Genomic DNA, 17,176 nt, shown 5'->3' on the forward strand with positions numbered 1-17,176 from the left:
CTAGAGCATGAGGAACTGATCGGACAGGATACACAACACTCTTTTATTCCATCACTTGTTGCAATCCCTCAGAGGCTTAAATACACACCAGGGACAACAGATAAGCAAAGCTAAGATGCAAATCTAAACCTGTCTGTGAAGGTTCTCAGTCACCCAGGTCATTGTAGTCTAAGGAGCTTGGAAAGAAAAGCGTGACCTGAGAAGATTCTTCAGTTCTCGGGTCAAATGGTGGAGAGTCCCAGATTCAAGCTCTGTGGGAGTAACCCACCGAGAGGGACAATGGACCCCCTAATGTAGGTCACAACCTTGGCTGACTGTGACCTACACCCATTTTCACACCTTGGCACTGGGTTTAAATCTGGGACTCTCCACCATTTGACCCAAGAACTGAAGAAGCTTCTGGGCTGAGAGGTGAAACGTCTTCAAGCAACTTAAAGAAGTCCAGACGCTTTTCTTTCCAAGCTCCTTAGACCAAATCCAAACTTGTTTATTGTTATCTCCAACTCAGCGTTAGAAAAATTACTTCTGTTTAGAAGGGTGAGCAAAAAAACTCTTAAATGTACATGGAGACATTTATGGACTTTATCAAGAGTATGAACTTCTCTGATGAGGAAGTGGCCAAAAAAAAGGCAGTCGATGAATGAGGAAGAAAATATGAACCTGGAAGTGACGTGTAATTGTTTGTGCTGTTTTCCTGTGTTATGATCTAACTATCAGTTTCTGTTAATTGTTCTTTTTGATCAATGAAAAACACAATAAAGATAATTAACATATTTCAGGGTTTTATTTGAAAAATATATCATAAGAGCGTTACAGCACTGAACAAGCAGGACCCTGCTTTGTACTCAGATTAAAAAAAAGACCTAAACAGAAGAAAGGTAAAAAACAAACAGATTTAATCAACATCCGAAACACTTTAAATAAAAAGGATACAGTGATTAAAGTATTCAAGTCAGGCTGTGATGGGTGTAGAGACAATGTGAGCCTGCAGAAGGAAGGGAGGGGCGCTTCAACGAACGTCTCTCTCCAATCAAATCTGTCTGTCACAGCTTTGCATACATAGAAGACCATTATACACTGTGCACTTTGCATTTCATCAACCATGACACTGGCCACAAACAAACAACAACAAAAAACACTGTAAACCTTCACTTCTGCTGTATCACCACTGGCCTCATGTGTACAAGGTAATTCTACAGTACATCAATAGGATCATATCATGATAATCAATATAAGGACAACACATTTACACAAAGCACAATTAGGGATGTGAAGTGGTGCTGATTCTCGTTATAACTTAATCCCACAATCTGCAGTTTTTCCATCATTCAAGGCTCCAGATGCACAGACCAGCTGGTGCTTCAGTTCAGCCAACATATCAGTGAACACTGCTGCTGTACTTGCAGTGTTGCTATGGATAACATCACATGAGAAATCAGTCAAAAAAAATAAGTTAAATGAATGTGCGTAAAACCATCAGAGAGGAGCCAGGCGTTGTGTTTAGACTGCAGAACTGCTTTTCTGGTCCACTTTAGCAGCAGTGGAAATCGTCCTTCATACAGACACATCAGTGATGTTTAAAGCCACGAGGAGCAAGTTCCAACTTTTCTGAAGTGACCCTATCATGTGGGCATCAAGAATAGGTGAAAAACCTGTGCTCAGCAGGAATGACAACAGTTTGTGTGAACATGGGAAAGTTAACAACGCAGCTCCTTTCCTGAGACAGAGGCACATCGAGCCAACGTTAGCAGAAACTAATGGCCCCATTATCCTCGCTGTGTCACACACCAATTATGACATCACGTGTCACGCGACAGAATCTTTGCAGCGCTTTGGCCAGCCGTGCACCTCTTCCTTTTTGTAACTTTGTGCACTGCACTGTGCCTGTTGCAGCTGGGATCGGGTCGCTTTGTACCACCATTTGAATCATATTCCAGTACAGAAGCTGAAATGTTGGAACAGTTAGCCAAAAACAATTGTGGAAAAAACTTTACAATAAAACACTCGATAAAGTCTTGGCTTCTGGTTTTGAAATACAACTGACTGTGAGACAAGGCTGCGAGTGAAGCAACCACTGCAGCAGGTCTACTGGGGCCTCAATACAGAGCTCAAGTAAGAAGGAGAACGTTTGGTCTGGTTCCAAACACTTCTAAGCATGCTTTGGAAGAACCACTGGTCATGTGGCTTGGAAAAAATGTTTTAGTAGTAATTATTAAATGTAAGCTAATCTAGTGAGTTTGTGAAACACAGACAAAACCAATGATATAAGCTGTGTCCCAATTCCTAGGCTGCATCCTTCAAAGGACCCGGGCTTCGCCGTCTACGTGGGCCGGGTCCTCCAAAGACCAAGAAGGCGAGGCTGTGAAATTGGACGGTCTAGCCTTCAGATCTGCGTCACGGCTGTCTCGGTGGAGTTTAATAAACTCAGCCGTCTGCTCCTTGCTATCTAAAATATAACAGGACACTGGAGTAAACTCTCGACCGTCTCACACTTCTGTTTAATCAGTTTTCTGTTTGACGTTTATTCAGCTGTGTGAAAACTATAACGTTGATCTCAACCAAAGTGATTTACTCAGGAACAAATAAAACACTGAAAAAAGCATCTAAGTGACTTATATATCATGTTTAACTTGAGTAGCGAGTGAGCCTTGACCTCCCGGTCAGCTATCGAGCTGGTGGGTAACAGACGTCTCAGAAAACGTCGGAGCACTTTTGCACATATGTGATGTCTTGATGAACCGAGCAGATATTGAAGTTTACACAGCTACATTCTCGCCTGAAAATATCATAAAAGTTTATTTTGTGACCCAGAAAGATTAATAAGAGTAATATTAAAACTTAGTAGCCGCCATTGTTGGAAACTGGAATTGGCTGGGCCGTGCTATGAATTCTGGGATAGGTTGGGCCACGAAGGACACACCCTTCAAATCCGGGGAAATGAAGGACGCATTTTTCGGCTGCATTTGGAGCAGCCTTCGAATTTGGACAGCCTTCGTCACGTCGCTGTGACATAATCAGCCTTCAAATGTGCCCTCTGAAGGATGCGACCTCAGTTTTGGGACACAGCTATAAAGATGTACCCAGGCTGGTTTTACCAAACGGAACCTGTAGTTTTTACTATATTCACAAAATGATCAACCTCAAGCTTTCTTGAAGTGTTAAGAGTCGATGCGCTATCTTTTCATGAAATGTTGCTGAATGGTTGCATTGAGTTGCTAAAGCTCACAGAACAGAGGCTAAACCCGGAGTTACATCATGATAGCAGTTCTCTATATAACTCACACATTGTGAAAGCAAGGTTTTACCCTAAACAGACAGAAAAGTGTGGCCATGTGCTCATCACGGATGTTTCATTGGTCTCATATAAGATTGTTTTCTTCACTGGAAGAAGTGAATTTCAAGTTTGCTGAAAAGTGGAAATGTGACACCTGAGATTTTCCAGCAGTGACTGGTGTTTGTGGCAATGATGCCTCCTGCAGTACATCTGCACTTGTTTGGTTGATACTTCTGTCCCTTGTGATGCCACGCTGTGGTTGGGCTCAAATAACACAGCTGTCCTGATCCTCACCCTGTCCAACTGGACTGTCTTCTGGGGCCAAGTCCACCTCCAAAAAGTCAGACTGGTCACTATTCTGAGATATTTTCACCTCTTCTGCATTCTCTTGGACTCTGCTCACTCTTTGGCACGCTTTAGACTTGGCAGGGCCAACCAGAGCCAGACAGATGGCACTAAGACCTGTGCCTGCTGCACAGGAGTAGAAAGCAGCACCATAGTTGTCAGTGATGTCCACCAGCATACCTGGGGAAAAAATGAGACAGCTGTTAAGACTTTATACCCAGAGATGCGTTAAATCAAACCGAAGAAGTAGGCGCTCATACCTCCCAGCGGTGGTCCAGCAAGTCCAGCAAAGCTCTGAATGAAAACATACACTCCCACAGATGACGGCATCTTCTCGATGCCCACGACATCCTCTTCAGCCAACATGGGAATGTGCGTGGAGGCCACAGTGCCCATGATGAAGCCAAAGAAGCCGGAGCAGATTGCCAAACCCCAGAATTCCCACACTATCGTGAAGGCCACCAGAACTAAGCTCATCAGAACCACACACCCTAACAACACCAAGGTCTTTCTGAATCGGACTTTGTTTAGCACCACTCCGATGAACAAGCGGCCGAGGATATCAGCCACAGCCATCACAGACAGCATATAGGAGGCCATGGTGGATTCCACACCCCTGCTTTTGCTCAGTTCAATGATGTAGAGCTGTGGCGCAAAGAAGCCAAGCGTGGCGAATAGGCCAAAAAGGGAGTAACAGATGAAGCCAGGGTCTTTAAGGACAGAGAAGTCCAGAAGTTTGGAACCGGTGGACCTTACAGGGCCCCCATCTATCTCTGCCAGTTCCCCCTTGTCCTCACTGACTTGAACAGAAGGCATGGACAGTGATATGTCCTCACCATCTTTGTCCGGCACTTTGTCCTTCCACTCCATCAGAGCTTTGGTTTCTCCTTCTGCATTTCTCAGGTCTACATTTGAGGCAGACAGGGAGGTGACACCAGAGTCCTGTGAACCTTGGGAGATGTCCGAACTGATGGAGGTTCTGGTTTGTTCATTTTCCAGCTCGTAAACAGCCTCCATCTCTTTCATGGAGAGCATCTCGTCATCATTTTTCTTTAAAGGTTCTGGCTCGATGACGATTGGACGAAGCAGAACCCCACCGCCAATCACAGATGCTTGAATTATACCTAGAATAACTAGACAGAAGCGCCAGCCAATATGTTCCTTGAGTGTAGTGAAGGCTGTGGAAAAATGGGAGGTGCGAGGAGAAGAACAATGAGGTTATAGGTCACAAGCCATTTCTGATGTAAATGCTCTTTGATCACTTACCTGGGGCAAATACAAACATAGCAACAGATTCTCCTGAAGAAGCCATCGAGGTGACGAGCGCTCGCCGTCTGGAAAAGTACTGGGCTAGGATGGTGATAGTGGGGAGGAAGCTGAGGCAGTAGCCAAGGCCTGTAAAAAAAGGAGAAGAGAAAAAGGGGACATGACAGCCACTGGCCCGCATGGTAGAACACTGCTAGGGGGGGTGGGTCAAAGATTCAAGGTGTCAGGTCACTCCTTTGTTCAAAGATGGTAGGCTGCTTGTGATGACTCGGGTTTGCTACAGCTGCTGCTGAAAGACAAAAGGCATGTAAAGACAAAAAAAAGAGAGAGACGGGGGAGAGAGAAGGAGTTGCCAAGTTAGCTGTAGTCCACTTCACAGGCCGACATGGTGATTATGGTGGGAGAGCTAGCAGTGCTTTCTGTCCAAGAAAAAAGCAAGTTAATGTGCCTTGATGACAATTCACTCCACCAATTGGTTCGTCATTCAATCTTTTACTTTGGTTAAGTCAATTTACTGCTTTGTCTTCAGCTGCTTCAGTTTCATTACACCTGATCCCAAAGTAAAATTTGTGTTTTGGGAACTATTTTACTCGTTCTTTTCCTGTTCTGCTCTGTCAGTCCTGAACAGCTAAGATATCAGAGTAGACCTGACTGGATGGTGTTTGGGAGAGGCCGTTCACCTCTCACTCATTGGACAGTTGTGGAAGAAATACATTGTAGCAGATTTTGTTGCTCACACTGCTAGGAGTCCCTTTAGATCAAGTCAAAGAATTCACAGGGTGTTAAATAAGACAAACACATCTGCAAAAGTAAAGCTCTGTAAACGGCACACTATGATGACAAAAACAGGCACAGATACACAGAGAGGTGTGGAAAAGCTTGTGTCTTTTCAGTACCTGCTACAATCCCAGTGGTAATGTACATCTCAGTGACGGAGCTGGTAAAGGCAGAGGTGATAGTTCCGAGGCTAATAAGGAAGCCGCCCATCATGACCACCGGTCGATAGCCAAAGCGGTTGCTCAGCATTGTCGACAGAGGAGCTGAGGATGAAAGGTACAACAGGAATTTATTTTAAATTTAAATTTAAATACAGTCAGACTTTGGCTATTGTGTCATTGTGATAAGGCTAAAGTATGGTCATAACTAGCTGATTAGCTCTCTACATCTGAGACGTCAACCAGACTCTTAATTAACAAACATATCCAAACAGACCACCCAAATGCTTGAACACAAACTTTCCTCAGTGTCAAAAATGTCAGTGTTCACACATACAAACTTATTTGATGACAATGTGATACACATCATAGGCAAAGTCTAATACCAGGAGGGGGCCAAGAATTGATCCTTCCTGATATGTAGTCCATATCTCCTTCTTCTATAATCTGAACAACACAAGGGCCATTTTTCCAATCTATCTAGATATTATTTGTATAATAGTATTAAAGCATTCATTAGTTCTGCAACAGGCTGGCAACCTGTCCAGGGTGTGCCCCGCCTCTTGCCCTGTGGTTGCTGGGACACGCTTTGTAAAGGTTTAAGAAATAGGAAGGTTAGGAAATGGGCACTGACATTACCTTCTGGCTTTGTCTTACATTCAATTCAAGTGTCTTAAAAACTTAAAGAGTACAGGAGAAGAGACTGACCAGAGAAGGCGAAAACAAAGACACAGATGGAAATAACCCACGACACACGGCTGTTGCTCTCCCCAAACTCTTCCATCAGATCCTGGAGGAAGACACCCAGGCTCTTGATGACCCCATAGGTGCAGACCTCCACTAGGAAAAAAGCCAGAGCCACAGCCCAGCCCCAGCCACCATCGGGCACCTCTGGGTAAATGTTTGGACCCAGACAACTTTGGACATTGGGTATCTTCATTGCTAAATCAAGTCACCTGGAGGACAAGATGGAAAAAACAGTGATAATTGGAGGTCAAAGGTGAATTTGCTGATTTTGGGCCACTTGGCAGCAGAAGCAGCAGAAGCAGAGATGTTTTAAATAAAAACAGCCCTTTGCTGCTGAGCACCAAGTCAGGCACATTTAACAGAAATGGCACTGGTTAATAAAGAAGAACCATTACTTTGACCATAAGGTAAATATTAAAGCACTATATGACAACTAGTCCATTTAACATAAGCCCACTCTGTATACCTCAGATGGCTCAAACCACTTTCTTTGTCAGATGTACTACACAAAGAGAATAAGAGTTAACAAATTTAATTGCCCACTACACACAAATCCAACCAATCTTACTGTACCCGGTTTTCACTCATCTGCTTTGTGCAACTTTGATGCACATATAACAAAATCACACTGAAATCACAAGTGCCGTCTTGCGTCATACAGGAAGAACAAAGGCAGATTTCCAACTTTTAAATGTGCCTCTCACACACCCACTACTTCATTTAGTAATGAGGTCATTACTAAACTGCAGTAACAGTCCTTTGAGAGGCAGTCTCGCCTAATACCAACCGCACACATGGACTCTCTAGAGCTAGACAGAAATATTATCACAGTATATTCATATTAGTATCCAAAGCTGGCATCTGGTTGCAAATTGAACAAAAAAGTTAAAATAAACGTTTTTAACTAATAAGACTTATTTTTAATGACACAAATTTAATACACCATTCTCTTATACAACCACAGATATTTTGGTTCACGGGTATTAAAAATATAGTTATCTCTAATTAACTGCCAATTTAACAATGTTTGGTTCTGTTTAACAGTGTGAATATATTTAAGTCCTTGCATATAAATTGCAACTCAAGTCTACACTACTCGATGTAGTAACTATCTGCATTTATTCCTTAACTTGAAAGTCTTCAAGCAAAAAAACATTGATTTAAAGTAATCAACTTTTCCTTGAAAACACGAAGCTTTCCAGTTTTGAGAACAACTATACTGCAACACATTTAACAATGTAAAAAACAAACAAACAAATATGTCAGTCATGAAATTTACCCTTAGATGAGCCTGAAAATCCTAACTCTCAACGCCTTTTCCAAAACTGATGTAAAAATATTATTTATTAATATTCTTTTCCACAGCCTGAAATATACAAAGCAAAAATGAATTATGATTCATTATATCTGAACCGTTTCCAGTAAGTCTACATAACTCCACTGGTTTTTATGGAAAACAAAACTAAAAAGTTTTCTAAAAATTCAGACGAGTGGTTGATTATTATTTGTATTGGGCCCTCAGATCAATGATCGGTAGCAACACTGATTTTCAGGCATTATTATTTTTTCTGTAATGTCAGATTTAAAAAGAAAAAAGTCACACTTAATGTCCTAAGAAGAAAAATGGCAGCTTAGAAAATGATTCTAGTTCAACACTACTATGCTTAAGTACAACACTGAGGTACATACACGTCACAGATCTGTTGGAAACTTACAACAATGTAACATATTGTTTGTTTAAATAGTTTAACTTGTTACTGTGTGTAACCCACATCATTTCCTTAGGGATTAATAAAGTGTTGTGATGATATGGTAGCACTGTGGACTGTGGGAGCGTGATCAGAATTTCTCACCATCTTTGAATCATTAGTAAAATAATCAGAACACCAAGAATGACAGGATGGTTCCGACCTTAAACAAGTATTAGTCATTATTAGACACACACTAAATATGGACAGTAAAATAATGAAAGCTGCCTCTGCCAACTTTAAAAGTAAAATGTTACACACTCCAATGGTGAGTATGAAAAAAAATACAGCCTACATACTGACGTATGAGTTAGGGCTGCCTGTGTTGGACATATCCGCAGTGCAGAGGAAGGATGATGTCAATATATCGCGTCCGTGGGCTTTCTTACCCACTAAAACAGATAGCGCAGAAGTTATTTCTTGGCTCTCTGCTGCTATTAACTGTGAAATGTTTCTAAAAATGTCGCTTCATTTGAGTGTTGAAGTGATTTCTGTGCGCGTATGATAAAACAATAAATACGTCAGTAAAGTATAGTTCAGATAATAAACCTTTATAATTCTAATATTAAAGAACCATAGGTGCTACCGCTGTACTCCACCTCTCAGAGGCTCGACAGCATCCTACAGCCGGACGGACAAACTTACCTCCAGAGCAGAGCAGTTAGGGAGGACAGCCAGCCGTCTGATGGAACACAGTTCTCCTATCTCATGATCATTCTAATGGATGTGTGCGGTTCAGGGCTATCTGGACGAATAGTGGACGGAGCCTGTCTCAGACTGTAATATCTACGTATTGCAAACAATATGTTTAGAATGAAAGTGGTACGGCTTAGACACAAAGGCGTCCAGTCTCAGGGAGCTGCATCTTTTGTCTTCAGCGGATGATTTCCTGCCTGCTTTGGCAGCTCTTTACCGGCTCAAGCCGGTATTCAAACGCGGGCGCGCAGGTCTGGGCTTCATGAACGCGCAAGGTTCCTCGTGCAACATAAGTGACGAAACAGAACGTCGTGCTGTGCCTGCAGACCGGCGCCGCGCCCGGTACCGTGAAAAACGACGCTGTAGACCGAGCTAATTATTCCTAGTGGATGAGAGGTGCGTTGGAGGGTACATTTGAAATTCACAGCCATAAATAAATCACCACGACACACGAGCCCACGGTCAGTGTTTATTGGTTTAAGCGGATGTTAAGGAACAGCAGATCTAGCATGTCATCAACAGCACTTCATATGAATGGCTTTTACATGGTAGACCTGCGCGTCCTCTCACACAAAGCTTCCCTCATATGACACACACGCTTTTTATCACACAGCGCTGCTAAGCGCATCCTGGCGCGTGCTACAAGCCCACGAAGCGCGCGGCTGCCACAAACAGGTTTACTCCAGTTGGGAGGAGGTTTGTACCAGTCGGGCTGGAGGTGTGTGTGTGTGTGTGTGTGTGTGTGTTGGTTTTCTGAATAAGACAGTCGTGTTATAATGTATATGGTCAACAAACTGAGGCAAATAAAAGAAATAGGAGCACGGCATCAGAGGACCGAAAGACTTCTTCCCACGCGTGTTTGTTTCTTCTGTAGAAATTCGGCATACCATTAACTCAGTACCACAAGCTTAGGACATTTATAGATAACTATAATAACTACAAACCTGTTCGATTCTTAATCAGTAGGAGCAGCTTTCTAGTTCAGCAGATATTTGATAAATAGTCCTTATTTATTTAATAATGCATGTTGCACTGACCTACCCACAAACTGTGTGGTTGGTACTGGTGGAAGCATAAAAGACAAAGAGAACATCCTGATGTTTTTTTAATCATTCGTTTTTCCCCCTACTTAAGTAAAACTTGAATAATTAAAAAAGTAAACCTGCTGTGGAAAAACTGCCAACCAGTTCCAAGATACACCCGATATTTTTAGTTTTGATTTAACCACTCACATTTCAGGATGGTTGATGAATATCAGCATTATTTTTGCCAGTTTTTTGTTATAAATAATGAACAACTCACCTTTCTTTTAGCTGTGACAAATCCTTTGACTTATTTGAAAGAGGTGCCCTGACCTGAAATACTTTTATGTGTGATACAGAGGTGTGGAAAGACAAGGTCCAGCCCTAAAATCTGATAGGACACCCCAGACAAAGCCAACCCTGCTCCAAGAAAAATAGACTCACACAGAAGGATTTGAAGGAAACATGTTGTCACCCAGAACTCTGTTACCACAAAGAGGACATTTGGAAAGATGCAGATAAAATTTGCCTTCACTGATAATGTATTGTTTTCTATTCAAATACCCAATCTTGTAGTATGTTACAGTGATAATGTTACTAATAATCATCTTTACTAGGAAAAAAACTGATTTTTTTTTTAAATGGAGAAATGACAGCTAAAGAAAGCAACAACATGTGCTTACAAAACTAAATAAAATAAAAATCATTAGGAAATGTTTTTGTCTATGTCAGTTTGGTTGAATTTGTCAAAACGGTGTACCTGATGAGGCCTTGGTTGAGTATCTAGATGTCTACATCAGTAGGAGTTAATTGCCTTTCATTTTACCTCATATTGTTGCGTTGTCCTTCTTAAACATTTATCGAGGGCGACTACCGCTCACCATCAACAAAGCACTGAACAGAATGTTGGTGGCTTGATTGATCATTGATGTTCAGTAAATTCAGTTCTATTCAACAACACAGTTGCTTAAAGGCACTTTATACTGTAAGGTAAAGTCCTCACAATAATACAGAAATGTCCTAGAACAATATACTGAAACCCAAAATGCACCTACTGTAGTGTGATTATGACAGAAAGTGCTCAAAGTCACAGTGTATTTAGTCTGTTTTTCTCCCAAACCCCATCGTTGTCTTATTTCCTCTCTTGGTTTTCACATCACTTACTGGCTCCTGAGTTTCTTTGTCCCTCCACTGTAAAATTTGTCCCTCACAAATACCCCGCCACAGTACAATGATCTTCATGGCAGTAGTTCATTGCAAGATGACAATGTTCCATATATGAAGCACAAGGACTCAATAGATATTTTAATCAGGAGCCATGTGAATGAAATGATATGGACTTCAGTCACTTAAGGTTAAACCACTACTATCATCAAAACACCAATAATGGGAATATCTTTTAGAAGAATGTGATCAACCTCCAGACCTGGGAAACTGATGCCAGGAAATACTGAAGCTGCCCTTATGGTATTTTTGCCCCACACTCCTTACACTGAACATTGATTTTACAGTCTATCACCTGTGGTGTGCAATGTGTAGTTTGTCACTAATTCTAATGTCACATTGGAATTACTTTTCATGTCTATGCAGCAGTCCTGTGTGTGGTGTTCGCTGTAGGGCTGTTAAAATGTCTAATTAGCTTAATAAACCAGTCATATGTTAAATATCCTTCCAGGTATACAGGACTAGCTCCGCCTCCTTTGGTATTTTTCTACATTTATGTCTTTTTCTTTGTTCCACATGAACTGTCAAGACTAAACAGGGAATAATCTTTAATTCAAAGTTACGTTCTTTTTCCAAACTGAGGGTCATTTATATTGAAAACAACTGAAAGGTCTTAGTGCCCTCTGTATTTGTGACCTTATATTCAAAATGTATTCTATTGGTGTGCATTTCACTTCCAAACGGGGCAATCACGTAACATAAGCCTGAAGTCCAACGTGATTATGTTTCTGATTAGAGAAATTGCATAACTGTTCATGCGTCACTGATGTCAGTGATTGCAGATCATTTTATATTAGTATATTTCAAACTGTGACTCTGAGTATTTTCTAATACTTTTTTTAGATTCAAGTCAACTTGATTCACCCTGAGAAATTTTAATTTGGGTTGGTTCCAAAATGTCAGCTAAAACCAAAATGAAACAGCTTAGAAAGAAGGCAACTGGACTTTAAGTTCATGTCAACAAGCTTGAAGAAGTCCAGGTGCCTGGACATTACTCGGACTTGCCCACTGGTAACAGGTAGTTCGAATGGTTATCCTGAAGCTAGAGTTGCGTAAGGTTAAATAACTTCAAGGCTGTACTGAGAAAAATAAGTAGACTTGCTGTAGAACAATTTCCTTTTACACACGGATGGACTGGTAATCATCTGGCATAGCTGGCGAGGGCTGATGGGGCAATACAACTCTTTTGTTTTTTCAATATAATTTATCAATATTATTACACAGGCTGTGGGCCAGGTTGAATGGAAGCTGCAGCACTGGCAGCAGTCCAATTCCTGATGTTACCTCGCCAGGTCCACGGCCCCGAACCATAGTAAGGAGACCTCTGGCTGTTACTTCGGGTCCCGAGACTGGCTCGTAGCCGGTAACTAGCTTACTGTACAGGTCAATTCCGCTAGTAAAAAGACAGAGGGAGGCGTAGGAAAACTGCTTCACCAGAACTTTATTTTCCTCCAAGACGCGAACACCGTGTACAGTGGGCTCTAAAAGTTTACTCACAACGAGCATCGCCCACACATCTCTGGCTGCCGTGGGAGTTATTATATTCCTTTTAATACTTTTCTTTCTGTTTCTTCTGTGGCTACTCGTCATTTTCCCCCTTTTTCCCCCTCTACCTCGCTCCGCACACACAACCACCACAAGGGGGCAGTCCCACACATCCCTTCACTCCCCGGAATACATTTCCCATCAGGCTTCACCCTTAAGGGGCCATGCCTGTAACACTTATTTTCATTACTGACACTGAAACACAGCCAGCCCTTCCCCTACCTTCACTGTGTGCTCATGCACCTTGTAGGACAGAGTTTACTGTCGAAGAAGTGGTTGATAAAGATGGAGAAACCAAAAGGAAAAGCTGACTAGAAGCTAGAAAGACATGCAGCAACCAAAATGTTAGCTGTCGGCTGCTGCACCAGCACCAAGTAGTAAAATTAGGAGCATTATTCCTACTAAAGCATCTTTTTTTAAAGAGAAAATAATTTGATTATCTGATTAACTATTTTACTTCCTATTTTATGAAAGTAGCAAAATAAAAAATAAATAAAAGAATGAGAAGATGTAGTACTCAAGAGCTTTACCAGTGGTATGAGGAATTGCACAATCATGTCCACATACTAAACTGGACCATCTGCACTGTTCTGACCAATCACAGTGTGCTGTACAAAAAATGCACCGGCTGATTTATTTTTTTGTCCCAGTCCAGACCTTTGTGTACAGAAATGTAAACAGGACAGTGCACCTCTAAGCATGTTATCAGGACATGATTAAAAAAAACTCTGTTCCTTACCAGATATAAAAATTCAGAAATACAACATCAGAAGAATACATGACATTTTACACTGTCACTAGTTACAGCTTGCTGTTTCATGTGATAGTTGTGTGTAACTGGCAGAGTGTGCACCCAAATGCAGCTTTATTAGCTGGTAAATGAAAAGACATGACAAACTGGGGAGACAAAAAGATGAAACAGAGAGAGGAACATGGAAACACACCCGGACTACAGACGTACTAACTAGACCAGACACGGAATGCAGACAACCACGGAGACAGAACACGGACAGGTCAGAAAAACAGGGACGTGGCCGGGGCGATAGGGATCACAAAACTAGAAACGTGGATAACAAAACTCACAAGTGCTAAGAAACAATACTATACTCAAAGGATGAAACACTATAGAACTAGAATGTAAATCAAACCCAAAATAAATCATGAACCCACAAAACTCAGAACACTGGGTAATCAATCCAGAAAATATAACATGCTGCTGTATGAATAAATAACCACAAATGTGTTTTATGCATGCATGGATCTCCAAAAAGCTGAAAAGAGAATATTGTGGAAAAGTGATTTCTTTAGTAACTGAATTTTAAAAGGTAAACTGTCATGGACTGAAAACAGTTCATTTATGACTGCAGTGTGGCAAAGAACTTGTGGCACTGTGGGAGTGTTATTGAAGCTGATGTTGCTTTGATAGCAGCCTTTGAGTTGTCTGTATATTGACGTTTGTGCTTCCCATCTTCCTCTTCACAATATCTCACAGATCTTTGATGGGATTGAGGCCAGATGAGTTGGCAGAACATTCATAAATACCTTTGGCACCGTGGGCAGGTGCTAAGTCCTGCTGGCATCTCCATAAATCCTGTCAGCAGATGTGCTAACCAATCACTACCAACACGAGCAAATGACATAGGACTCTGTCACACTGGACTTCAAAGATATGGATTTCACTCTTCGTCCAGACTCTAGGGCCTTGATTTAAAAATGCACAGTAGCACAAAGTCTTGTTTGTCTGTTTTTTCTGTTTCCTTTCTTCTGAGTTTACCTTAGTGGGATAAGCCAGCTGTCAGATAAGCTTATCTGCTGATGCGGGCTTTATGAAGTATGTTTTTAAATGTGTTTTTTATTTGACCCAGTCAGTTTTTGTAGTCTACTTTATACTGTATATTCTATATTTTCATTGTGTTCTTCATAAAAGGATAATTTATTGCATGATCTTTGGATTACACTGCTGCTGTTATCTAGAATAAAACTGACAAAGTGAGTTTTATTACTACCATTCATCATCCTCAGATGACAGTTAAGGCAAGTCTGAAGTCCATGACTGGTCATCTAAAGAATATTTCAAGCTACTGGTGATTCTAGGGAAAGTGTCAGTCATTACATGCTCACACACAGCCAAGAAGAGGCAACAACTCACAGGAGAAAACTTTTTCTAGTCGTTCAAACTAACAGGCCCTGTGGCAAACTCATGGTCTGGAATAACTGTCTTTCCTCGTTTGTTGACTTTGACTATAAACATACCTGTTTCTTTATAATCTCTCTCTATTTGCTGTCTTCATACAGCTCTCTCCATTTCTCTCACTCTCTATCGTCCCCTCTCAGTCTTTGTGCTGTCGATGTCAAGACCTTAATTTCAGACACCTTCCAAAATGTGTCCTCAATCTGCAAACACATTTTAACATGAAATCTTTAGAGCACAGACTGTCTGTCTACATACATACATTTAACTCAGAGTTAGAATCTTCTAAAATCATTTCTGTCTCATCTTCAATCACATATTCATATCATCTCCATTTTCTGTCAGTGTGACTGCTTATAATAAGACAGTTGATTGATCAGTGTGTAGCATACAGTAGCATACAATCTATACACCTAAAAACCACCAACCAGGTGAGAAATTTGGGTGTAGTGATGGACGCAGACCTAAACTTAGAAAAACACATTAAGACAATAACAAAGTCAGCTTACTATCACCTCAAGAATATTTCAAGGATAAAAGATCTGATGTCTCAACAGGACCTGGAAAACTAGTCCATGCATTCATCTTTAGTAGGCTTGATTACTGTAACAGCATCTTTACAGGTCTAACTAAAAAATCAGTCAGACAACTACAGCTCATTCAGAACTCTGCTGCTCGAGTCCTCACTAAGACCAAAAAAGTGGACCACATCAGTCCAGCTCTGAGGACTTTACCAGTGTTAGTCAAGTTACTTGAAAAAAGTAATCAGTTACTAATTACTGATTACTTCCCCCCAAAAGTAATCCCGTTTCTTTACTGATTGCTTATTTTCAAAAGTAATTAATTACTTAGTTACTTAGATACTTTTTAAAAACACAATTTACAACCTGAATAGGTGATAAAGCGATAGATCTTTCAGCCCAATTCTACTTTTTCTGCATAATCCATCATACAAAATGTAATCAAATGGAAAAGTCAGTGGCGTGTCCAGCGGCCACCCCCACAACCAGACTGGCCACCCCAGGTGCCACCCCGAAAGCTAAAGCAATAAAATTCAATGAAATATCAAATTGCACGATTATGTTTTCACAGTGAAGCTCAGATATCCGAGTGTAAGTGAATGCAGCATCGGTTTCTGCACTATGAGCGTCATGTTAGCAAAGGTAGGAGAGCCAAGCACGAAAGACGCACCACAGAAAACAATTTTTCAGCGAAAGATTAGCTGGACTGGCCATCGGGCATACCGGGCATGTGCCCGGTGGGCGGATGACTTATTTATTTATTTTTTTGTAACGGCATGAACAATGAGAGGTGGTCAGGGCTGGACTGGGACTGGCATTTTGACTAACGACCGGCCCACCAGGTATTATAGGAAAAACCATAAAGTCTTTGAATAAAAACAAACGTCGTTGTCACAGTGATGTACACTGTCTTGTTGGTACGTACATATGTATCAATCTAATAAACTTAAACCTACACCATCCTCCCTATTCTGGTATTCTAAACAGTACTTAGCCGAAACCCAAACAGTTGGCCGAGTTAACCTCCTGAACTATCTACAACACATGGTGGAAACCTAAAATTAATGATAATAATAATCATTATGATGATAATGATAAATGGCAAATGGCCTGTATTTGTACAGCGCTTTTACTAGTCCCTAGAACCCCAAAGCGCTTTACACTACATCCAGTCATCCACCCATTCATACACACATTCACACACTAGAAAGTAATATTAAATAAATTCTAACAACAGCTGATCAAGCTTAAACGTGCTTCTGCTGTTTAACGCGACCTCCGCTAGTTTCCTCTTTCTGGCGTAAAGTGTGGGATAAACAAGAAAGAGAGACGGGACATGCGGCAGAAACGCCAATCAGCTGATCATTGATCAGATTTGTGATTGAAGTAGAAACAGGAGAGGGAGGGGGAGAGAATGAGAGGAGAAGAGGCAGCTGTGCAGCAAAGATGCAGAATAACTCCAGCTTTGTGTCCTTTTTTTCATTCTAGCTGAAGTACGGGACAAATCACGTTTATTTTCAGCTCAATACGAAAGGCGTAAAATTTTCTCTGAATACCAGAGGATTCTGTTTTTTATGGCACGGTTGGCAACTCTACTAACTAACCTTATGAATAAAATAGAGTTCACCAGTCACATCATAGCACCCGCCGAGTAGTATAGAA

General features: G+C 41.2%; 1 protein-coding gene across 4 annotated transcripts; it reads right to left on the reverse strand.

Annotated features, from left to right (window-relative positions):
• Positions 1 to 2,872: 2,872 nt before the first annotated feature.
• On the reverse strand, positions 2,873 to 9,238 carry slc16a6b (solute carrier family 16 member 6b). 4 transcript variants are annotated; one of them, XM_039611200.1, is made up of 6 exons: positions 8,961 to 9,238; positions 6,529 to 6,776; positions 5,782 to 5,925; positions 4,886 to 5,014; positions 3,880 to 4,797; positions 2,873 to 3,799 (listed from the first exon to the last, which is right to left on the reverse strand). In XM_039611200.1, exons 2-6 carry the CDS (start codon positions 6,758 to 6,760, stop codon positions 3,540 to 3,542), a joined length of 1,683 nt encoding a protein of 560 aa, XP_039467134.1. In that variant the 5' UTR covers positions 6,761 to 6,776; positions 8,961 to 9,238; the 3' UTR covers positions 2,873 to 3,539. The 4 variants fall into 4 exon arrangements, with proteins under 4 accessions (XP_039467134.1, XP_039467135.1, XP_039467137.1 ...); XM_039611201.1 differs by lacking the exon at positions 6,529 to 6,776; XM_039611203.1 differs by lacking the exons at positions 6,529 to 6,776; positions 8,961 to 9,238 and having other exon boundaries at positions 4,886 to 5,171; positions 5,782 to 5,919.
• Between the last annotated feature and the right edge of the window lie 7,938 nt (positions 9,239 to 17,176).

This window comes from Oreochromis aureus, linkage group 4, assembly GCF_013358895.1.
Source record: "Oreochromis aureus strain Israel breed Guangdong linkage group 4, ZZ_aureus, whole genome shotgun sequence".
NCBI lineage: Eukaryota > Metazoa > Chordata > Actinopteri > Cichliformes > Cichlidae > Oreochromis > Oreochromis aureus.

What these genes read in the sequence shown, in the direction of transcription:
- slc16a6b (XM_039611200.1), bottom strand. Translation starts at nt 6,760, where the DNA reads ATGAAGATACCCAATGTCCAAAGTTGTCTGGGTCCAAACATTTACCCA. An exon ending in CTTTGTTTTCGCCTTCTCTG is followed by an intron (nt 5,926 to 6,528) that starts GTCAGTCTCTTC and finishes TTTCATCCTCAG; the next exon opens with CTCCTCTGTCGACAATGCTG. An exon ending in TATGTTTGTATTTGCCCCAG is followed by an intron (nt 4,798 to 4,885) that starts GTAAGTGATCAA and finishes ATTTTTCCACAG; the next exon opens with CCTTCACTACACTCAAGGAA.